We start from the raw sequence: 25763 nt of genomic DNA, 5'->3' as shown, positions 1-25763 counted from the left end.
GTCTTCACTTTTTACTAAAAAACTATTTAGCAATAAAGGCTTAGTGAGTGCATTTTTACTGGAAAGTACGACATCACTTGCAGCAAGAATTCCACCCCCTCTCCAAAATGATTTCTCTGTGCAAATAAGTATGGGAACAGCAGAAAGGCAGGCAGGTGCCCTGTTAACATTTAAAGGGATGAGAGGGAAAAAAAGAATAAGAAAAGATTTTGCACTCTGAACAATAGAATTATCTATGTCAGTGATAAAAGGAAGACTGGAAAATGTGGGCCCTCTCTGGAAGCAAATGGGAAGCCTTGTTACCCAGGGCATAGGGAAGGCTAAGGTATTCAACAACTTTTTCGCCTCAGTCTTCACTAGCAAGTGCTCCAGCCACATCATTCAAGTCGCATGAGGCAAAGGCAGAGACTGGGAGAATGAAGAACTGCCCGCCATAGGAAAAGGTCAGGCTCAAGAACATCTAAGGAACCTGAAGGTGCACAGCTCCATGGGATCTGATAAGACACATTCATGAATCCTGAGGGAACTGGATGGATAAAGTTGCTAAGATAGTGCTGAACCCCTACTCTTCATATTTAAGAAGTCATGACAGTCCACTGAAGTTCCCACTGACTAGAAAAGGGGAGACATAACCTTCATGTTTTAAATAGGGAAAAAGGCAGACACAGGAAACTAGGTCAGTAGGTCACCTTTGTGCCTGGCAAGATCATGGAGCAGATCCTCCTGGAAAATATGCTAAGGCACATGGAAAATAAGGAGATGATTGGTAAAAGCCAACCTGGCTTCACTAAGGAAAAACTCTGCCTGACAAATTCTGTAGCCTTTTATAATGGAGTTACAGCTTTGCTGGGTAAGGGAAGAGCAACTGATGTCATCTACTCGGACTTGTGCAAAGCCTTTGACACTGTTCAGCATGACATCCTTCTCTCTAAATTGGAGACATGGATTTGACAGATGGATCTCCTGGTGGATAAGGAAGTGGCTGCATGGTGGCACTCAAAGAGTTGCAGTCAATGGCTCAGTGTCCAGTGACAAGTGGTGCTCCTCAAGGGCTGGTATTGGGACTGGCACTGTTTAACATCTTTGTTGGCAATATGGACGGTGGGACTGAGCGCACCCTCAGCATGTTTGCCCATGACACCCAGCTGTGCAGTGCGGTCGACACACTGGAGGGAAGGGATGCCATCCAGAGAGACCTGGATAGGATGGGTAGGCTGATGCAAACCTCATGAAATCCAAGTGCAAGGTCCACTACTTGGGTCAGGGCAATCCCAAGCACAAAGACAGGCTGGACAGAAAATGGCATGAGAGCAGCCCTGAGAAGAAGGACTTGGGGGTGTTCAGTGATGAGAAGCTCAACATGACCCAGCAATGTGCACTTGCAGTGCAGAAAGCCAACCATATTCTGGGTTGCATCAAAGCAGTGTGGCCAGCAGGGCAAGAGAGGTGATCCTGCCCCTCTGCTCTGCTCTAGACCCCACCTGGAGTGCTGCATCCAGCTCCAGGGCCCCCAAGATAAGGAGGACCTGGACCTGTTGTAGTGAGTCCAGACGTGGGCCACAAAGATGAGGAGAAGGCTAGAGCCTGCCTCCTGTGAAGACAGGCTGAGAAAGCTGGAGTTGCATATCCTGGAGAAGGCTCCAGGGAGACCTTCTAGCAATCTTCCAGTAGTTAAAGGGCACAACAAGAGAGGGGCTTTAAAAAAGGACATGTAGTGATAGTGCCCCATTCCTGGAAGTAATCAAGGCCTGGATAAATGGGGCTTTGAGAAACCTGATCTCAGGGAAGGTGTCCTTGCCCATGGCAGGGGGACTGGAACTACCCCAGCTTTAAGGTCCCTTCCAACTCAACCGTTCTGTGATTGAGCAGTTGAAAAATTTTAAAGAACTGAGAAATTAAGTCTACAAAAAGTCCATGGGAACAGAACCTGCAAAATTAAACAGAAGCCCTTGGTAAGAAAGAACAGTTTACAATAAATTTTTTAGTTTCTTTGGGTAAAATACAAGTTGTTTTCTGAGTAGATACTATGGGTCAAGCATTTACTTTTTAACTGTTGACCATGGCCAGTATTTCTACCTGCTTTCAAAGCACGTCTCCTCTCCTCCATTATTAGGAGAAGATTAAAGGAAATGATGACTTTTAAGAAGTAAGGGCAACAACATACGTAATTTCCTACTGCGTTTTGAGCACATATTACTTTTTACCACCTACAGTGTTAAGGATCTCAAAATACCATTTCAGGAGAAAATATAAAGCAGCCATCCATGCCTCCTCCTCCAATTCCGTTTCCTAGTAGTTGGTGTACAGTGATGGGCCCAAATTGGGATAAAACTGTAATGACAGCTATAAATATTTATTTGAACTGCATTTGCTCGACACTGGTTCCACTGAATTGTTAAAATTATCAGTAGTGGATTTAACAAAATAATACTGTACTCAAGTTGGCCAGGCATTTAAAATTCATCAACATCTCTTACCTTCTCTTATGGCTGTCTTCTGAGCACAGAGCTTGGCATATCAGACCAATTAGGCAGAACCAAAGTGCTGCTAGTGCAATTATCCTCCAGTCGCTGACGGATTTAATGAGGGGTATGCAGCCCATTGACCAATCAAAACACAGCCACCAGGGACACAACAGCAACCATGCATTCAGCGAATAGTAGTAATTATAGTTTATAGCCTGTCAGTCAAAGAGAAAACAAACATTTATTTGATACTAAACCTGGGGGGGGAGGAGGAGTGGGGCAACTTTAGTCCTTCTCTCTTCCCTCATTTCCCTTGTAACAAAATAAAGACGCCATGAATACTGTTAGACTACAACTATTTACATATCCATTACTATTACAGCTGTGAAATTAATTTTTAATTTTCTTTTAAACATAGCTCGGTGGCTCTCTAGTTCAGAGCAGGGAAATGCAATTCTGTGCTATCCAACCAATATTCATATGTAAAAAAACCAATCTCTTACTATAGGAGAAGACATCAAAAGACATCACCCACTGTCTTCATCTTTCATTCTCCATCTCCAAAAAGATCCTTAATGCCACCAGAGGTGTATAGCCAAGACATACTCCAAATACACCAGACTAGAACTTTGTGCTATTTGCTTCAGTTGTGAAAGAAGATGAAAAGTCAAGCACAGTATGTGGAAAAGGAATGAAAATCAGCAAAAGCTAATTTCTTGAATGCGTGGGAAAAATAGTGAGTAAATGGAAAAGTACTTCAATGCGTACAGTGCATGCTAAATTGAATAAAAAGAATATACATGGGATACTATTTTAAAAAACATTGCAGAAAATCATCACAGCAGCACAAGTGAATTCGACTCATGACGCATATCTTAAAAGGTAAAAACTGCCCACTTTATTGTTTCCTAGAAGCATAGAAAACTCAATTTTATGACAAAGACAAATGTTCTGAGCTGGCCAGAAAAAAGCAACTTCATAACTTACTCTTACAAACAGACTGTCAGCAAATGAAGCTGGGTTGTCTACTTCAGTGAAAGCTGGTGGCCCTGTGCCCATAATCCTCCAGCGTATATAAAGTATACCGGCCCCTCCACACATCAGAAGAGTTATCCTAAAAAGCAGCCCTTTCCTTAATAGCCCGGCATTCTACAGGAAAGAAAGAAAGAAAACCACCTCATATAGAAACATTATTTGTTCTCTTACCCAACAGATTCACATCCTTTTCACCTCTATCTCAGAAAGAGAAAGCTATTCCTGTGCATTTTTGCTGTTACAGCTGATATTTTAGTTGGAAAGCATTTTTTGCAAACATTTTAATTGCCTTCTCAATCAGGAAACAAAACTTTCTAGTTCAAGAAGACTGTCTTCTACAAATCCTCTGTAATTCTATAGCTGATGTAATTTTACATGGCAATTTCTGAGAGGGAGTTTGAGCAGAATACAGCTTTTAGTATACAGCATATTAAATTAATTTATCTTTTCTTTCTAAAATGGAGGATGCTTACTTTGGCGACTTTGTTTTAAACAGCTGCTTCCAGCTGACTGCTTGTCATGGAAAGCTTTTGTCCACTTAGGCATCTTCAGAAGTAAAATTACAATTATATACCAAGAAAACTGCACAGTTAGAAACTGAATTAAAATTTTCAAAAAGCATGATTAAAAAGCTAATGACAGAGAGGCACCCAAATCACTTACTTCAGGGTAAATTACCTAAGATCAGAAAAAGTATAAGATTGTGTTTGATCTACATTAACTCAGTTGATTTACATCACATATTTTATAATATACACTTCAGGGTATAAAGAGCGCAACTCACATAAAACATAGAGAAGCGATGGTGTAGACAGTAAATTTGACAGACCTTTACATCTTTTTCTCCAGAAAGTATAACACATTTTCTCCAAGCACACATCATTTGCATAAATTGAAAAAAAACCCAACAAAACCAAACCAAACAACAAACCAGTGTACACTATAGAGATTCTTCAAGCTTCACCAGTGGAGATGGGAAACAGAACCACCAGTAAGTATAACAATACACCAGTCACAGCTTTAAGATGGCACAATAATTATTATTATTACCTTTTAGTGGAACATGCTCTTTAGCAAGGATCACCAGAGTTGTTTAGGAGATCTATATTAGCTAAACCTGAAGTTTAAAAAAAAAAAAAAAAAAAAAAAAAAAGGAGGCTTCCTGAACAAAGACATCTAACAGTGCCCTGGCTGAAGATACTTATTTTCTAATAGGATGGGAAAGTTGAATTTAAAAACAATATTCAGATTGCTTTTTAGTATTTGTAATTGACAACAGAATCATGGTAAAATATTTAGGTGAATCCCTAAGGATAAAGCAGTCTGTAAGTTTGATTTTACATAAGCTAGCCTTTGTGCTCAAATGGTTGCTTCCAATCTGGACATCGCAGTAAGCAAAGTCCCCACATTGGGGATTTAGGAATGGTTTTCCTATAAAATAGCTTTTGGAAGAAAATTGTGCTATGAAAAGAACCACATATAGTGAAAATTTATAACTGCTTTATGACAGATTATTAACTACACAAAATCTCTTGTCCCAGGCTTCATTTCATTTAACAGTACATGCAGTTTCTTAAAGACCAGATTTCACAATTGCTACAAAATCTCTCGGTAGGCAGAATTTGAAAGTGGAAGAAGTGTTATTGTATCCTCTCTGATTTAGAGCTAACTGAAATCTGGCATGAAACTGAAACCTGTCTCAATCAGGAAGAAAAAAAAAAAAAGTTCTTACTTGCAGAGTTTTTAAGATCTGCCTTTCCACAAAGCAAAACAATCTTAGATACACTTCCTTGAAAAGAGCAGAACAGATTTTTGCAGGTAACAGGAGCTAAAATTAATTACTTCTATCAAAAGAATAAGAGGGGAAAGGCACATCTGATGTTTTCTTCACTGAGACAGAACCATTTAAAAGTCACAAAACAGAAGAACCATGCTCTGAGCTCTTCATGCTTAAAGAATAATCCTCCAAAAAGGTTTGAGTCTGACACATTCACCAGAATCATAGAATGGTTTGGGCTGGAAGGGATGCCATGGATATTTTTTGCTAGATCAGTTTGCTCAAAGCCCTGTCAAGTCTGGCCCAGAACAATTCCAGGGATGGAGTATCCAACAACTTCTCTGGGTAACCTGTTCCAGTGCCTCACCACACTCATTGTAAAAAATTTATTACTGGTCAAACACTGGAACAGGCTTCCTAGAGAGATGGTCTCTCTGGAGCCTTCTCTTCTCCATTCCAGATTAATCTCCTAGATTAGTCAAGCACAATCTGCCCTTGGTCAAGCTGTGTTGGCTGTCTCTAGTCACATCCCTGTCATTCATATGTTTTGACATAACTTCCAGGAGGATCTGTTCCATGATCTTACCAGGCACTGATGTGAGGCTGACTGGCCACTTACTCCTGACGTTCTACTTATTACCTTTTGTTTCCAGCACTTAATTCTGAACTGGCTCTGCTTTAGTTCCCTACAGCTCTAGATGCTTCCCTTGTCATATTCTAGTTGACATTAGTCTCCTTATACAGCAAAACTCCCCAGCATTCCTATTTGCTGCATGAAATACTCCTGTACTCCTCAACTTAGCCCTCCTTGGTCAAATCTATTATGTCAGTTCTAGAGAACCTACTTTCCCTGGTTTCCCCTGAAGCTCCTCATTTCACTCCTTGAAAAGGAATTTAAAACCCCCATAGGACCTGTGCCACTCAGAAACATTAGTGAGACTCCTCTGCAGTGAAACCACTGACTGAAGCAAAGTACAAGGAATATTCCTTTGCCTTGTTGAATGTTGAGTGAGAATCTTAGCTGTTCAACAGCAGCAATGTTCTAGTAGGCTGTAGGTCTATTTGACTGCTATCCATCATTCATCTCAGGCTGATTTTTTCTGTTATTTGTTTGCCAGTGCAGATACTAGGTGCCAGACTCTACTTGAGACAATACCAGATAAAGTGACATTAATGAAAGTCAGAAAAATCAATCCTTAGCAACTATCAGTGCCAACATAACTTTTTCTTTTAAACTCCAAAGCTGCTACCATTAACATAATATGTTTTTAATGTACTTTTCAAACATCTAACTATGTCATTAAGAATCTGAATAAATCTCTCTCTCTTGTTATTTGGACCAAACCATTCTAAGTGCCATTTCAGGTGTATAGTTACTGACCCTAGAGAACTTGTTACATCAAGCAGTCAGCTGTTCCATACGACATTTTTAACATATTGTTGAAAAAATTGTGGAAGGGATTTCACTATCCAATGCAATTCTAATAATACCCCACTACTACTCATGTTGCTGCAAAGATGTCATAGCACATGCCTTCCTAGGCTGACTAACAAACAATACCTTTTTTGGTTGGTTGGTTGGGTTGGGGTTTTTTTTCCCTAATTCTCAACAGCAACAAAACTGTCAGAAGCCGAATCTTTGTCTTTTAGGGCATGTCTGTCGGAAAGGCCAGAATGAACAAAATCTCTAAGAATGAACAAAACCTCCCAGACTCACCTCCAATGACTTGTCCTTATACAGTAACTTTCGAATGAGCTCCAAAAGATTTATCTTGTTAATCACCAGTGCATCAAACACTGCATTCAAACCCTAAGCAACAAAGAGAAAAATAACAGCATAAGATGAAGCAGCTAACCACAAATATTTTCTTTTAAATACATCTTAAATTGCACTTCTACCATGACCTACTGTACATCTTAATTCTGATTCCAAACAAGCAGAGAGATACATTGGTAGTAATGATGGCAGAATGGAAATGGAGCTCAGATTAGTACAATAACATTTTACTGTAATGGGAATTCTCTTGCTACATGGAATAACCCTTCAGGGAATACCATGTACCAGCAAGCTAGATAACACATGCATGGTCACAACAGAATTCTGCTCTCCATCTTCTTCCCAAAATGTTCTGCAGTGTAAATGCTGCAGTCAAAAGGTAAGGCTTCTGTCAGTAACGTGGAATTTCTTTAAGCCTTCTACTTATTCTTTGTTTGATAGTATCTTTGGACTCTCAGGTTTCAGAAATACTGTTTTTAAAGGGTACAGACAAAGGCTCAGAAAGATTTAACTCAGGTATCAGGCTTGCTTTTCTTGCAATTATAACAATGTACACAGTGTAAGCTGCTGGGAAAAAAAAAAAAAAGGAAGAGTTCCATATGACATCAGCCACTACACATAAAACTAGAACACATTCAGCACTTTGGAGGACTACACTTGTACAAAACTACCTCCAAGCAGGCAAACAAAATGTATTGTATCAATGTATCCAGGGGTAATTCTGTTGAGGTTACCAGCAAAAATCAAGCTTCAGCATTTCCGCTTCAAAGTTTCAGCATATCACCCTGATAATTCTTGAGTATTTATCCTATATTCCAATAATTTCAGAAATTACCTCACTGTTCTAAAGACTAAGTGGAAAAAAGACAGTAAAACTAATTCCAGGTGAAGCAAAGAGCTGGTACACTGGGAGGCCACAAGGCCATCACTAACAGCCAAAGGGAAGGGACAGAAGATAGGTTAGAGTGTGGCTTGGTTCCATGTAGAACGGCCACTTGGCAGCTAAAAGGCTTTTGGCCCACTCACATGGAGATAGGAAGGCAAGAATTCTACTGAAAAGTACATTCAGCCTCCAAGTAATCTTTTTAATGTGTGATTTACCCCTTTATCCCTCTGATCTGTGCCCCTTAGCACAACAATAAATATAATCATCCCAGCAATGCAACAGCAAACAAATAAAAAACCCAAATCCAATAATAGTTTGTGTCTGCTAGCTCATATAATTACTTCATGCTTCTAGAGTAAATAATTACACCATGTTTTAAGAGAATTTCTTACGTTTTCCTTACAGACACCTTCAAAAAATATATCAGTCTACAAACATCTATCAAAAAAAATGTCCCAAATCAAGAAGTTTTCTGTAATTTCTTTTCCCTTTTCTTCCAGCAAGGACAAGAGGGTCCTTGATGCAAAGAATTTTCTGATTCTGTTGCTTATCTATGTCAGCTAAAGCTGTAAATTTGATTTATTTATAAAGATATATAGCTATATAAAAGGTAAAAATCACAGATAAAGCATTTCAGGTCGCCAGTTTGGTCACCCATAAGAGAATTGTCTTCACTGAAGTTACAAAAAGCCAGACCACAATAAACACAAACAATAACTACATCTGTTTCCATAGACAGATCCTTAAATAAGGGACAAAAGGAAGAGATGCAGTACTGGAAGTGCATCAACAATGGCCCTAATTATAATTACACTGTTCACAAAAGCAAGGGGGAGGAGCTTTTAAAAATGCTCTCCTCTAGCCATATCTTTGTTCATAAGCTTTCAATGAGAAGTTTGTAGTCGTGCTATTTCGAGAATTACATTCAAAAACAAGGGCAACAAAAGCAAAACTAATGCTGTAAAACCTTTAAACTTTGCAAAAATATATGCAACCTGCTTACAAAAGTTATAGTGAAAAACTTCAACAGATTGGCAGGGATACAATCAAGACAGCTTTACCAGAATACTGCTTTTGTCAACATTAACTAGTTTTCTGAACTAAACAAAAAGGTGCGCATGTCATTCATTAGCTGTGGATAAGATTAATTTCTGTAGACTTCACAACTACACCTGACAGAGGTTGAGTCAAAATTCAGTTAATAAGAGAATTCTTACCAGTATTGTAATTCCTTGTTCTTTGCACAGCATGGCTATTGCACCTAGGATAACACTCATCAGCACCCAGAATACAGAAAACGTATATCCTTCCTTACCTGTCAAAATAAAGAATGCCATATCTTTAGGCATTTTGCACACTTGAAGGTAAATTAAAATTAGAATTTAAAAAATAAACAGCATTTAGTATCACAATCTTTTCCACCAGTCAAGATCTGGATACATAGACTTAAAAAACATAGGGCACCTCCTGCAATATGCTGGCATTTGTCCCTTTATTGCAGTCATTTTCTGTTCTTGGAGACATTAGAAATCTCCCTATTTGCTCGATGTTTTAGCCAGATTAATTAGAATGGCAGAAGCTTCACATAGTTTTCACAATTCATCATCTGCAAAGGTTAATTCCCAATGTTTAGAGACATTTATCATCCTTTGCTAGAGCTAAGGATGTCATTACTGGCCACTCTCTTCCAAGCTACCACGAGAACAAGAAATTCTTTATTATAGTTACCCATGAAGTGTCACACACACAAACTGTTTTAACTGCAGTCTAGTCTACAAAGGCACAATGAGCTGCTTCTCCAGAGCTCCTGCATTTAGCAAGTACCACATGTCATTTTATTATCACTGCAATAGAATGCCATGGAGCTCAAATATGTCAGTATCTGAGCAGAAGCAGTTAGTCCTTGCATGCAGGAAGCAGTTTTACAGCAGGGTGAGGAACTCTGGGGTTAAGAGATCAGGAGCAACTACAGCTTCTACTCAAAGAAAAAGTCTTTAAAGACTGTACCATGTAGCTGATTTTGGGTACTACAAGCAGGCATATCTGAGATGAATCTAACAATAAACCCTACTGAAGCCAAGGTACTATCACACACAGAATACACGGGTACTTCACATAAAAACATATCAGTCACAACCTCTACTCCATAGGTGCAAGCAACAGAGGAAAGCACTCTGCTCATTCAGAGGCAGTTTCTTGATTCAAGTAACATGGGCTCTACAGGCATCACAAGAATCAATCTTTGACTTGGAATGTGAAAAAACGAAGTTGAACTTTGCATTCATTGACTGAACCCCTTTCCTACTTTCCTTGATCTCTAGAGCAGTTCTTATCTACTGCTAATGAGGGTTTGACCCTCTGTGCTTAAAGAGAATGGCAATAATGGCCTAGGGAAAGGGTAAATGGCAAGATTAAGATTAATTTCACCAGAAGTAGGCACCTACACCTAAGGTAGTACACTAGGCTTCCTTTTTAACTGGCCATGAGAAGAGGATACCTTTAGGGATTAAATTACCTAATTAAATGCAGCAGAACACCCTTCAGAGAAGTAACCCTGTACTGATTATACAGGGAAACCAGTACACTACCTCAAATGTTGGGGTCAGATACAAACCATAACCACAAGTTTGAAAAGGATCTGCTGACATTGGCCTCCTCTTTCATTTTGAACCAGGCTACTTCTTTTGTGTGGCAGAGAGCAGAAATTTTTCACAAAAATATGTGGAAGGACAGGTTCTGAGGTTACTTCTAACACTCCTTTCTTACCTAAGGCTTCTAAAGCTTCAACAGAGTGAATATTAAGATGTTTGAGATTCATCATTGCTATACTTAGAGGGCATTTGATCCTTCTCCCTCCACTCCAAATTATGTCTCCAGAGGTGAGGTAAGACTTAACATTAGAGGTGCAGATATTATAAAGATAAAAAGAAAGCTTTCTTTTAGGAAAGAAGTCATACACACCTGAATAATGCTAAAAACAAAGCAAGAAAATACAAAATACATAATGAATAAAGAGACATTGGAAGTAGAAAAATTAAAATGCAACGGGGAAACTCCAGCCCACATCAATTATACAGAAGAACAGCTGAGGGCTGTAACTCATGGAGGAAAGAGCTTCAATGTTTGTTCTATGAGTATTGCTAAGACAGAAAGAATTCTGTCTAAATACATCCCTTTGAGGAGCTCTTCAACTTTTCAGACTTTACAGTACAACAGACTGTTCAGCCAGTTCTTGAAAACCAATTTTGTTTTAATTTTTTTAACGTAGAAATAAACTAGCACAGAGAATGCAGGGATTGAAGGCAAAGTAATTGACTGTGTTCACAAAATGACCATCAATCATCCTTAGTAAGTGTAGAAAGGAAAATAGTGAAGACAGCCAATGGACTTTACTGCATTTATGGAAGGAGACTTTCTTCCATTGAGAGATTTCTTCTTCTCAGAATCGAATTCTAGTGGAAAGGGGTCAGGACAAATAAGCACTTCTCAGAGAAGCAGTATTCAGTACACAAATACAAATTATCTTAACACAGAAGATAGTGGGAAGTATATATAGAGTAAGAGAGCAGCTATCAATTCAAAAATGCTTTGATGATTCAAAATCTAAGAGTAATAAAGGGAACTAGGTCAAATCATCAAGGACAAGTGTAATAGCAGCACATTCATATAAAAAAACAAACACAGAAAGGTCACATCACAAAATGAGAAAAGGTAGTGTATGTAAAGAACAAACCCCCACAATTCCATAGATATATTAGCAAGAAGAGTAGTGAGGAAGGAGTTATTCCAATACTCATTGGGAAATAAAATGGACAATGCCAAGAATATGGACGTGTTCTGTGCCTTTTTCCTTCATCTTTTCCCAAAAAGGTCAGTTGCAATCAGGTGGCAAGTACAGCATCAGCAGAAAGGGAGCAAGAACAAAAGCGAAAATAGTGAACTACAAGACACAGAACTGACAGAGAAGTTAAACTGATTTAAATTATGATTGGTTACACTCACTTCAACAGGTCCTGTACAACCCAGATGAACCTCAACTGTTACCTCTGCGAAATCATGAAAAATACATGAGCCTCTGGGAGCTTGAAATAAAATAAAGCAATGCCTACATGTCGGCTTTTGAAAAGGAACAAAATATGAAAGGACAGACTACAGATACAAAGCTAAGGTGACTGGTCAAAATTACAAAAAATCTGCTACACTTAGACAGAATATTTTCTAGGTGACACTCTAAAACATAAAAGAATATGATTAATTGTTTGCCAAATATTTTAATCATTTATATAGAACTAAGTATAACTTTTGACTTGGACAGAAAAAAAACCTCTTCCTGAAAAAAGGAAATCTGTAAACATTCTATACCTTGACTTCTCAAAGGCATGAAGTTGTTATAGAATGGGTACAAATAACAGCTGGAAACCTACATTAAGATACTAGCTTGCTGTGAAAAAAAAGTAAAGATAACATTTTGTACTGGATTCTTCCTTTGTCTTTATTCCGTTTGGATGGTGGAATAAGAAATATGCTTATTAAGGCCAGGAAGCATACAAAGGAGAAGTCAGAATTCCACTGACAAACTGGAAAAACCACAGAATCATATAATACCTTGGTTTGGAAGGTCATCTAATTCCAAACCTGCTGCCATGGGCAGGGACACCTTCCACTAGACCAGCTTGCTCAGAGCCCCATCCAACCTGGCATAGAGAAATTGTCCAGCCAAATAAAAGAAAATTGAAGCCATTCAATAGGCACACGCTCAAAGTTGAGCAGAAACAAGTTTGTCTTCTTGTGAACACCCCAAGTCTCACATGCAAGAAATGTCTCAGCTTGCCCAGCAAAGCCAAGTTTAAGCACGGACCCTCAGAGATGATAAAAACATCCAGCAAAAGAGAAATAGTGAAGGACGTAAAAAATGAGCATCAAAGACCTGGACTTTAATATGGCCTTTGACACAGTCTCCCATAAGATCCTCATAGAGAAGCTGATGCTGAACAGGCTGGATGGGCAGAGAGTGAGGTGGGCTGAAAACTATCTGAATGGCTTGTCCAGAGGGTGGTGATCAGTGGCACAAAGTCTACTTGAAGGCCAGGGTACTCAGGGGTCCAGTCCTATTCAACCTCTTCATCAATGACTTGGAGAATGGTCCAGAGGGCACCCTCAGCTCATTTGTTGATGGCACCAAGCAGGGAGGAGAGGCCAATACACCAGAAGGTTGTGCTCTCCAGAAGGACCTTGTCAGGCTGGAGAAATGGTCTGGCAGGAACCTCGTATGGTTTAATGAGGGGAACTGCAAAATCCTGCAGTAAAGCCTCCTGGACAATTGGCTCTAGGTTACCCTGTGTGGGCAGGTCGGCTCAGGTGACCTCAAGGCCCCTCCACCTTCAACCATTCTGTGATTCTGTAAACAAGATCTCCTCCTGAAAAGCATAATCTCTGTTCCTTTGTTTTCTTTTGCAGCCTCAAAAAATCAACAGTTATACAGAGAATTGTAGTATTATCAAAATTCATCAGTGATTAAACTTCAGCGAGAGAAAGAATTTTAATTAAGAAACATTTATTTTGTGCTTATTCCTGAGTCAATAAGCACAACATCCCTCCATCCCCACCACCCCCCCCCTCAACTGCAGAAATCTCAGTAAACTAGGCTGGCAAAATAGATACAAAGGACAGTCATTCAGCAATGCCTTCAATTTTATTTTTTTTTTAACAGTGATTTGAAAATGTAAAGCACTGCATAAGTGCTTATTATGAGATATACACATGCCAACAGAAGCAATCAGTCTAACAAAGCATATTCCCCTAATATGGCGCTGCTTCCCACCAGTAAAATCTTGTGTCAGAAAACGAAACCAATCTTTCATTGGCACCTGTGCCTGGTTGAAGCTGGTACACCATATTGTGAGTGGGCATTTTGCCATTCTAACAGATGGACAAAATTGTAAGCATGCCAAAGAAATAGAGTACTTGCTTATTTTTTTTTTAAGCCGGAAAAATGTAGTGTTTCTACGCAAACCCAAAAAGCGTTGCTCAGATGGTCCCTCTTTAGGGGTACATGAAGTCTGAAAGTTGAGAGAATTCAAGAAAAACCTATGTAAACCATAAAAAAGCCATGACAGCTCCTCCATTTAGGCTGCTAGACTTGAGTATAAGCATTTCTAGAGCAAGGATGCATACACAAAGTGTTTTATAGTGTAGAATTGACTGATCCTAAATTTATGAGCAACACATTGACAGTGCACTTAAACACTAACCCTGTTCCAAGAGACCTTATTTTCTGGTGTCCTAAATCCACAGGTCAATGAAAACAAACTCCTTAGAAGTGAAGGATATGAAGAAAATGCTACATTTAAACTACTAAGCTTAGTTTTATTGTAAAGCCAAACTAACAAAATCCAAAGCAATTACTACCAATTCAGACACTTAGGCATTCAGCATTTCATTCTTCAAACCCAGCTGAGCAACTTAGAGTCAGCCAGGTGACAGCTTGGAGCAGTTTAAGGAGTCACCATCTTTAAGTGAAACACAGCAACTGATTCTGTGAAAGCACCTTCTCCTCTAAAGGTTGATGCAAAGTAAGTTATGCTGAGCTCCTGCAAGAAGCTTTACTTTTTAACTGAAATAGATCACAAACACTCACATATTCCATTAATGTGCCTTGTCTGTGGGGATAGTGTCTTCCAACTAAACTGCTACAAATATTCTTCTAACCAAGTTCTAAGATTTCCCTGCTTGTGAATTGCTAAGCAAAGGGGGAAGAATTACCTAGTCTTAAAAGATCACATAAGAATCCACTGTTAGAATTAAATTAAGCCCAAAATCTCCTTGTGTGTCTCCAAATGTACATACTACTGCAGCTCAGCTCAGTGTTTCCCTTAATAATGAAATTACAGTAGAGAATGCCATTCCTAAACATATCCAGCCATCTCAAACTCATTACCTAGAGGCCGCAATGAAGGAAGCATCTATCCCCTGAATTACAGCATCTTGGAGAAGTGAAAGTTAGCGTTAATTCTACCACAAAAAAGGTCATAGTGTTTCCTCAGACAACAAAATCATAAAATTATTAGGTTTTTCACTTACAACTATTCCCTCCCAATGTGTTCAAATATGAATGGTAGGGCACACAGTTGAAGAACCAGGGCCCACATGTTTAACAATAGTAACTACCTCTTGACCAATTGCAAAATAGCTAACAAATTCCCCATATCTTAACAATGATCTCTTTCACACAGGAGACTTAAATATTTCCAGTCTGTAGGAAAACTTCCATAATACAAACCTCCAATATTCACAAAACTCATCACTCCTTTGCATGCTTTATTAAATTAGCAATGAACTAGTAGATGATTAACAGACAGCTACACAAAACATAACAAAACAGAAACACAACCAGAACAAAGTAATTTTTAGATGTCATAGCATATGAGCAAAGAGTTGATCCCCTATTTAATATCCAGACCAATATTATTCACATGGATCAAGTCACGAACTCCTCATTTTATGTTACTCAGAGATCGCCAGTGCAGATGGCAAATACATGCAACTGGATCACTGTCAAAACTGAAGACAAAGGAAGGCAAAAATGAATACTACAGCAGTTTTAAAATGCCTTATGAATTCCCAGAGAAGCTGCATTAAAATTCAACAAAGTTAATAACCCACAATTCCCTTCAGAACATACCTAAACAGTTGTCAGCTCTTGCTGTCTCCAAAGCCTATGCAGTGGATTTGTCCCCACAGTTGTGTTTAAAACAGCAGGACAGAATGAGAACAACAGATTAGTTCCTTGCAATTATAAATGTTATCCTTTCAAAGATGCTAACTATGAAAACGGTATACTGGGAAAAAGTAACAGAATTGTAGAACTTCAGTAAGACATAACTATAGCCCACATAGTGTGTTAAATGCTTATACTTCAAAAAAAAAAAAGCCAACAAAACCTACAGATTCTGGCTAAAAGAAACTGTCTACCCAAAAATCCACTGAAACCACAAATAAATCAGGCAAACAAGCTGCAGTATATCTTGAGCTTTATAAAAACCATTATTTTCCTTTGGAAGTTTTCCAGCCTGACACTGATATTTTTCTGGTCTCCTGACTGTTTTCACTATTACATATACTTTCCCCATAGTACTTCCAAATCCTCCTCAGACATTTCATGAGTTGCTACTCCCACGCAAAAAAAAAAAAATTATAAATCTTTACATTCATTTTCTCAAGTGAAAAAAAAGCACTAACCACTCTCTCTCACACATAATTTTTAACCCCTTTTCTTTAAAGAATGACAATTTATTAATTTTTTCTAAACCAGTGAAACATAAACAGGCTTTTTGAATTCAGCCATACACAAATTTCACATTGCCTTGCTGCAAGAATAGTCAGGTTCTTTACTAAAGGCTTAGGTAATCTGTCTGATAATAGCATTGGGATGCTGCTGGTAGCCAAATATATGTTACTGACCCAACTATGTCAGTAGCATCAACTCAGGCTTTTCAATGTTTATTTTACTCTGATGATCACTTAAAGTTCATGAAATAAAAACAAACTGGCATCAAACATGTTTTGGTAACCATATACAAAAGACAATAGAAATGCAGGCCACAAATCCCGACAGTCTGAAGAGTTGTACCCTCTTTTAAGTGCTCCAAAAGAGTCATACTACCACACATCTATTGGTAACAATAAAAAAAAAAAAATCAACCTTTGATAATTCTTCTCCTACTCCTTGTAAAAATTTGGTGAGCTAAGCTCTATATAAATGTGACAGCCAAATCCAGGAACAAAGACACACGCAGTTGACCTACAGTGTAGGGCCATGCTTGCCTTTAACATATAGAAAACCCAGCAGGACAAAAGGAAATATGATATTAGAACAAACAGGTACAACCCACTTTTGTGTAGGATCACCATAAAACATCTCTATTTGATTAGGAACATAAACCTGATACACAGAGGGGTTTTTGGTTGTTTTCTCCCTCTCTTTCTCACAATCAAAGACAAATTACCTTCTTGGCCTGACCTAGAAAATGATGTAATAACAGCTCTTAACTTGCTCTAGAACAAGCAACATGCATTGGCAGTATCACAGACATTCTGGATCTTGAGGATTTGACATCAGAAGGAAAACATTCTAAGAGAAGAAAAGGTACTTTGCTGCTTAGGAGACATTGTCTAAGTCTGCTTTTTAAATAGTACGTGCATATTTTTAAAATGCATGTTCTTATATTCACAGTCAGACCAGCTTACATTTGGGATTGACTCCCTCAATCTATGCAGAATCAAACTCAGCTAAAGTCAGATAAAAGTTCTTTACTCCTTATTTAACCTGTTATTTGAGAGTACCTAGAAGAATTGTTCACAAAAGAAGGAAATTCATACCATCAAAATGGAGGCATCCAAGGGTAAAACTTTTTATTTACTTTACAAACACACTGAAGAGTCATTCTCTACTACAGCTACTTCCTCATATTTGGTTACCTCTTCCTAAAACCTTTCATACAAAGAATCACAGGAACAGCTCAGTTTGGAAGGGGCCTCCAGAGATCATCTGGTCCAATCTTTGTGTGAAAGGGAGCCTAGACAAGATCACCTAGACCCCTGTCCAAATGCATCTTTGAAACTTCCAGTCATGTGGACTCTGCCACATTTCTGGAGACACTGTTGCAGTGATTGATTGTTCTCGCTGTAAAAAAATTCTTATGTCAAGGTGAAACCTTTCCCAGTGCATCTGCACGGTTGCAGTGATTGATTGTTCTCGCTGTAAAAAAAATTCTTATATCAAGGTGAAACCTTTCCCAGTGCATCTGCACCCATTGCCCCCTGTCTTCGTCATGTAGCTCCTGGTGAATAGAGATCCTCCATTCTCTTTGTAGCTGCCCTTTCCAATACAGACACGCCCTTTCCTACACAAGCACTCATGTTCAAACAGCTGCAGGTCAGACCAATCTCCCCTCCACAAAGGAAAATGAATTATAATAAGGGCAGCAAGTAAAACTGCTTGTGGTCTTTGGTGGCAAGAGGATACATGGATACAATGGTGAACAGGACTGCTGTTTGGAGGGGCTATGACAAGCTGGAGGAATGGGCCTCATGAAAATCAAACACAGCATCACACAACAATTAAGGCCTGGGCAGCAGCTCTGCAGAAAAAGGTCTGGAGCGCCTGGTTGATAAGCTCCTGGCTGATGAGTCATTAGTGTGCCTTTGCAGCAATGAAGGTTAAAGGCTCAAGTATGTAACTTGGATACAAATTCTTGTGTACAAAGGCAGTCTACATTTCTTAAAGAAGTTGCTGAGGGAAAAGCAGGCAGTGAAGGTGACAGTAAACACTGAAAACTGAGCTGAAAGGCAATGCTGGCAGACTATAATTTTCCTTGGCAAAATTGCTTATAAGACACATCTGCCCCCCTATTATGATGTAACGTCCAATAAAAATCTGTACGTGCTGCTTTGTATCTTGTCTTTACACCATTTTCCTTCTGTATCAATGACACAAATTTCAGTCCAAGAATACTATTACATAGATGCTGATTTCTAAAAGCTGTTAAACTGGCCTTCACAAGTTGAAGAGCATCCTTAACCAGAATACACATCCTTAATCATTCCCGAGATGTCCTCTATAACAAAATAATTAGAGGGTCCTATATATAATTGTCTCCAGTGCACTGGAAAACACATAAGGCAATATTTTGATTTGCCTATCTTACTCTACCACTAATATAAGAAACATCATAAGCACAATCATATCCAATAAAATAGGTGAGAAAAGAATAAACAAACAAGCAAGAATCCAAGGCATCTTTTCATCAATAAATCATTAGCTCAGTTAAAAGAAATTAAACCTACTCAAAGGGAAGAAAAATATATCCAAAGTAAACAGGAATCATCCTAAGTAACACTTGAAATGGCAAGATAAACTTATTATATCAGCAATAGAAATATGCACAATAGTTCCAAACAATCTGAACTGAACCAGCAGGAGTTGTTCACAGCATCTTACAGCTCACTGTGGACTCACTCACTCCCCTCAGCTCACACTAAGGTCTCTGTGGTGCCATGACTATGTTGTTAAGCCAGATCACAATGTCAGCTCAGGTACCTCTGAAATACACTGCCAGCTCTGGTTAATCATTACAGGCCGTGCCTATTGAATGACAGACAAGCTCTTCACAACACACCTCCTTGTGGGTCCACCAAATGATTCCCCTATTTCCTGTGGCAAAGCACATTCAGATACCAGACTGCATGTCCTGCATAGCTTTTCATAGTCATGAACTTGTGCTTTCTTGCATGCTTATTTAACAGAGCCCCAAGATAATTTCTCCACAACTGTATTTGAACTGCCAACCTGCACTCAGATCAAATAATACAAGAGATCTCAAAGCTCACTTGAAAAAACATCCACCAAGGAATTGTTCATGTTAAACACAGCTGTCTTACAAAAACTCTATGAGTAACACTATATTCAGCATTATATGCCAGCACTTGCATATTGCAAGAATTTAGAAGGCTTAGTCATATGAATAATTCTTTGCAATTCATTAAAAATACAAGTAAGGTTCCAAAAAGTTGACTCCCATTTAAGACATCCAAACATTATGGCATAAAGAGTAGTAAAATATTTAAGAATATACATTTTTAGGTTTGATTTTTTTTCTAAAATACTTATTAAAATAATTCATTACACTTCTAAACTATAAAACATTTAGCAAATAAGCATATTAAAAAAATGGACTTTTCTTAAAATAAATTCAGTGTTTAACAGGAATTAGGAACTGCAACCTCTTCAGAATTTCTAACAATAAATAGCTGCTAAAGCAGGGTTTTTAAAAAAATATTTTATGAGGGTAAACAAATCAGTCTGACTTTTTAAATTTTGCTATACTTCATTGAAATGTACAAATTCTGAAAATACACACAATAGGAAATTAAAGGGGCAAAGAGAATGCTTACTTTCTCTAAATGCTTTACAGTAGCCAAGGAATGACAACAAGAAGAACAGGGCACACAGTAGGTCTGCTCTGCCAACAATCCCAGCAACCTTCAAAAAAAAAAAAAAAGAAGTTTCAAATTATCAGATTTCTATTCTTAGAAAACCTGAAGTAAAGGTAAAGTGAAATATATAATAGAATATAACTGTATGACTTTTTTTTCTTTAACTTGGTTTACTGGATTAGTTATATCTAGTTTTTTAAGATGCATTTTACTTTTTATTGGGTATTGCTTAGTATCAACTACATAAATGGTTTGGCTTTGGTTTATGAAACTTTTAGTTTATGAATTTTTTTTTTTTTTTAAGAAATGAAAGAGGACTTCACTGAATAAAATTTAGACTCTACACAATTCCATCTGTTTTTTGAACCAAATTGCATTTCAGTAGAACACTTGGAAAACATGAAAATATAACACAGTTTGGGTTGGAAGCGACCTTAAACACCATCTCGTTCCAACCCCCCTGCCTTTCACTAGACCAGGTTTCTCAGAGCCCCATCCAACCTGGCCTTGAACACTTCCAGGGATGGGGCATCCACAATTTTTCTGGCAACCTGTGCCAGTGCCTCACCACCCACAGAGTAAGAATTTCCTCCCAGTATCTAATCTAAATCTACTCTCTTTCAATTTGAAGCCATTACATGGCTTGGAAGCCAAACATCCAGAACCACAATTAAATTGGCAGCTCTCTGAAACACAAATCAAGACTGTTCACTTTCAGAAGACAAGCCAGCCTTCAAATTGCAATCTGAACACTCAGAATGGACAAATAGCTTCCAGCTTGCAGATTCAGGGGGGAAAAAAAAAAAAAAAGAAAAAGAATCCCCCTCTGACAGTTTTTTGTGTTATATTAACTGACTGCATTAGAGCTATGTCCAACTTCATCTTGAAACAGAAGCTGTACTAATACAAAAGAAAATGAGAAGCACATCCTGGGACCTCTGTACTCGAGATCTGTGCCAACTTACTCAAATCAAGTGCAATCTCAGGGCTATCTGCAAACTGTGGTTCAAACCCCATAACCATTTACAATAACTTGCTGAAATAGAACAAGACACTTTTGGACATTCAATTCTCAATTACACAAGTGTCAGGATACACCACAAATTTTTTGTGAAAATCATGACATGGAGTTGGTAAGGAACTGTATAGGCCCTGATGCTGGAACCGCACTAGAACATAGCCCCAGAGCAAGGATCATGTAAATACACCTTATTTTTCAGTCTAGCTCTGCTTCCTGGAGTGCTGAGTTCCATGTTTTCAGGAGAAGTACAAAAGCAGGGCAGAACAGCAACAGGTTTTCTTTTTAAATTCACTTTTTGTGATCATATTTCAGGGACAAAAGCAGAAACTTCAGTTCTTGTATAATACACCAGTTGACCCATTTTGTGTGTGGAACAGAAAGAAGAAAGTAAATAGGAAAAGGGCATTTTTTGTGTCAGGGTAACATGATGGAACAACTATTTCTAAATAACATCAGAGAAAGAGAAGCATAGAGGCATGACAGTATGACTGATTCCACTGCAGAGACTCTCTCCCACTTTACCCTCAGCTTCACTCAAGCACCATAAAAGAAGAAACTGTTGGACTCCTAAATTAGCTCAGAACTTGATTTATCTAAAGCTGTGCACTTAACTTCTCTGCTTCTTCTTCTATCATACAAAGGAATTACGGGAATTAACTCAATAGCTGTGGAGTGCTTTGAAAGGTGAAAATAATGAAGTGTCATTCTGCTTCAGGAGCCGCTCTTGCTAATGAGATAAAACTTAAGGTGAGCTGACGCAATTTCGAAAATAAATGTCCACTTGTTACAGCAGAGATTGAGGGACTAATAACACACACGGCCTCATATGACTCCAACAGCACAATGTTATCTAAAATGCAAGGTAAGGCATATAGATTCTGGTAAGAAGGCAAAGGAAAAAAGAACAAACCAATTTTAAATTAGTATCAGATACATTCTTATGTCCATGATTCATTTAGCATTTCATCACTGAAGCGTTACAAAGAACAGGCCTTTTTTAGAGCAGAGAACTATAGCACAAGAGTATTTACTTGTAGGTAGAAAAGTTAGTATTTTCCTTACATAGGTACTGAAAGCATTACACCTTTCAAGATCTGTTTTACATGACAGTTTGTTTTGCTGTATAAACCAAAACCCAAAGCAGCAAACAGACGGATTCTTCACAATTTTATGTCAAAATATGTCAACTCATTTCCAAACCGGGATGTCGTGATACTTAAAACTCACAGGTTTAAAATCATAAGGAATGCTTTTTAAGAGACGCTGCCAGACACACACTCATCCTAGAACTGTAGCAGTAAAGACTCCTTCACTGCAGCAAGATTTATTATTCACCATGTAAATGATTAGAGGCTTTTTTGTTCATTTCTGTATCTTAGAAGATGCCTGATAGATAAGCATGCTACTTTCCCCCCCTCTTTTTCCAATGTTTGCCCGCAGCATATGCAAGTCTTCAAATATGCAAGCAGGCCACATCACTTGTAATTTATTTGACATGACAAAGGGCTTATTAATATTCTCATGCTGATTTAAATATATTTTTAGAGTCAAATGGAATGAAGAATAAATTTATGGATATTGATAAAAGAGTCAATAGTAGGTCTGCTACAAAGTTAAGACTCAAACAAGATTTCTCTTTACATACCAGAACATCAAAGGCACTGAAGACTTGTTCTACTTTACTCTGACATCTAAAACTGGGTTTGGAGAACAAATATGCGGGGCCCTTCTGACACAGTGCACTCTCACAAAGAAGTTATTGTGCAGCTGAGCAAACATCAGAGAAGGATTGTCAAGATATTTTAGCCACACTGCCAGAAAAGGTGCCAAATTACTAATGCATAACTTTGCACCATCTCTAGGTCTTCAATACATGCAAGGTCTCCAGTCAGCTGAGAGCACAGCTTTCAATAACTTTTTCCCCGTCAATTGTGTGCAGAGCAAATGCAAGAAGCCAAAACCATGGCATATTGTGAATAAACGAAAAATCAGTGCCACAGATGTAGAATGTGCACTGTAGGATTCACAATCAAAATTAGAGCTAGTACTTTTTCTGTAGCACAGACCTTCCAAACTCTAACAAAACCCCCAAAAATATTGTGATAACTTTATATTTCATTTATTCCTTATCACAAGATCAAGAAATCAGTGACCACATCCAGCAAGCCCACTAGCATAAGGCCGTAAGATTTTCTTAACTATGAGCGCAAAAGAGCTTTTTAAGAACACCATCTTCTCTTCACAGAATTTCCACACAAGGACTTTACGTTTTTGTCAGATATTTTAATTGATTGCTATACACATGCCATGCTTCTATTCTGCATCTTCACATCTTTGCTTTTGCCTGCACTATTAAAGGGCCCATTACTGTCAAATCTGTGTTCCCCATGTACATAATTACAGACTGTGATAAAAAAAAAAATCCTTTAATCTTCTCCTTCATATTAAAAATATAAACCCGTGGAGTTTGATCTCTCATGAAACAGGATGATTTCCAGCCCTTTAATCACTTTCACGGCTCTTCTGAGCACTCTCCATTTTTTTCCAGTGTTGTCCTTCAGCAAAACTGAAGGCAGTATTCTAAGAGTCACATCCAAATTTCATACAGTGCCCCTACTCTGATTTTATATCTCTTTGCTTTTTTATCAATGCAAATGGAAATGGAAAGTAATTAGGGAAATCCAGCAGGTAGGGAAACTGTAGCATAGTGCTATCCTCCTTTAGTTATTGTACTTGAATGATTTATCTTCCTTAGTAAGATCTAGCTCGGTGGAATTACAAGCCTTGGACGTACTAACCATAATAATTTGATTGTTCTGTTAAGATGTGGGCCGAGAGAAGCATTAAGAATATATAAAAGCAATGTATAAAGTATAAGGCTATGCCATAATTAATTAGTCAAGATGGTCAAGAACTTCTAAAATAAAAATCTTTGGAGATAATTATTCAATACTTACACACTCGGTGTGCACTGGATGTACAGCAAAGAGCAAAGCAGCAAGAAGAGAGGACTTTGGTGCCAGGTTTAGCCGTCTTCCTTTATTATTGAATTGCAGTCCACCCAATAATATGGAGAACACATCAACCATCAACACTGAGATAGTACAATGCAGTACTATATTGATGACATGGAAACCAACTGGGTAGAAGCCTCCAGCAAAAAGGTAATTAATTCTATATAGAAACAAAAATATCAAGGCTAGGAATTACAACAATGGTTAGAAAAATACAAATGGAAAAACTAAACAACCCCATAGCAAGACCATATCAGACATATGCACCCAAAAATAAAGCTGACACGTCTCAATACGCATGGTGTTATCATTTAGCCATCACAACAAGGTAGAAACAGGTCCCAGTCTTTAGGCCAAGGTATTCACATGGAATATAATATGGATACAGTATCTATCCTCTCCAAAGACATATGTTAGCACTATTATGTTAATCATACCTATAGTTACTTAGAAGTGGCTTTTGGTCAACAAAGTAACTTCAGTGTTGCAACACAGGAGTATCCTAGGGATAAACAACCCAGCCCACTGAGGGGATACCGCTGGGCTCCAGAACAGCCAACTTGATGAAATTATGTTAATTAAATCCACACAGTGAGGAAACTAATATGCACTGAGACTGATTTCCACTGACATACTATCTGAAAGAGGTCCTAGCATTTGGGTGCAATCAGTATCCACCCAGAAAGTAGCCAGCACATCTTGGTAACTGATTCGTGAGGCTGGTTAGAGAGAAGTTTCGTACAAGTATTAGAATCAGAAGGAAGTGTGAGTGAAAATTCAGTCTAAATCCTTATTCAAACCAGGAATTTGGCAGTAAAATGGAGGCTGAGAAGAAAAGGGGGAAATATCGTGCTATTATCCATATACTTTATCAGTAGGTAAGATATACAGAAACTTAGTTTGAATAGGGGATTTTATAGCTCATTTGGTCAATCTGCATCTGGCATAAATGAAACCTATTTAAAAACTTAACCTATTATAAATATGATACGCATAAAAGTTGGAGCTTAGGGAAATTAAGGAAACCCATTTCTCACTTGTGAAAATAGCATTTTACGGACCATCTCCACAGGCTCATCTATATTTTCAGATACAGAAATGATTGTATCCCAGTTCACTCTTTAAACAAACCAGAATGTTATTAGAGATGGAATATACCACAGAGACAAGAAAAAAAAATAAAAAGCAAGGCATGTTTCGTGTAATGCACTGAAAGCTTTAATAGGTTTAGGACTCTGACACGTTCTATTCAGTTGCGTATTTTTCTTGATGAAAATGTGAAGAAAGCCCAATAGACAGTGAAACCCACAGTGCTAGGTACTTAAAACACTGACACCACCCCAAAGGGTCAGAGTTTTTGCTTGCATATGAGGACTAAGAGTGGGAACATTTCCTCTGTACTTACTTAGTCCCTGGCTTGGAATGGACAACTGCAGAATAAGCACCAAGTCCCCACTGACACCATTGAGTCACACGGGGAAAATAAAGAAATTAAGACTGAATCCTCAAATATTCTCTGCATTACTGCGCCAAATTTCTACATGGTCTACTGTTTGCTCAAATCTTTGTGCAAAAAACACAAGCTAAGTATCTACAAAAGTAATCCTCTTAAACGTTTAGTTATTTGACAAAACTAGCAAGTTATATATAGGCAGACATTTCCCTAGATTCTCAGACACTCACTTAAGTTAGAATATTGGAGTGAAGAGGTAAGAAGACTATATAGTGAGCTGATGGAAAAGGGCCACAGCACCTTGATGCTATTTATAAAATAAACCACTTGAAAGGTCAGCA

General features: G+C 38.2%; 1 protein-coding gene across 3 annotated transcripts in view; it reads right to left on the bottom strand.

The window, feature by feature from the left end:
• TMTC4 (transmembrane and tetratricopeptide repeat containing 4) overlaps positions 1-25763 on the bottom strand; it is a 50312-nt gene that overhangs the window by 19223 nt on the left and 5326 nt on the right. For all 3 annotated transcript variants that reach the window (XM_008633682.2, XM_017733681.1, XM_017733740.1), the window contains 6 exons: positions 23913-24129; positions 19893-19980; positions 9158-9255; positions 6995-7087; positions 3453-3614; positions 2478-2680 (listed from right to left, as the gene is read on the bottom strand). In XM_008633682.2, coding sequence (XP_008631904.1) covers positions 2478-2680; positions 3453-3614; positions 6995-7087; positions 9158-9255; positions 19893-19980; positions 23913-24129 — 861 coding nt within the window. The remainder of the gene's footprint in view (positions 1-2477; positions 2681-3452; positions 3615-6994; positions 7088-9157; positions 9256-19892; positions 19981-23912; positions 24130-25763) is intronic.

This window comes from Corvus brachyrhynchos, unplaced genomic scaffold (assembly GCF_000691975.1).
Source record: "Corvus brachyrhynchos isolate BGI_N302 unplaced genomic scaffold, ASM69197v1 scaffold1120, whole genome shotgun sequence".
NCBI classification, from domain to species: Eukaryota; Metazoa; Chordata; class Aves; order Passeriformes; family Corvidae; genus Corvus; species Corvus brachyrhynchos.
This window is presented reverse-complemented; position numbering and strand designations above follow the sequence as displayed.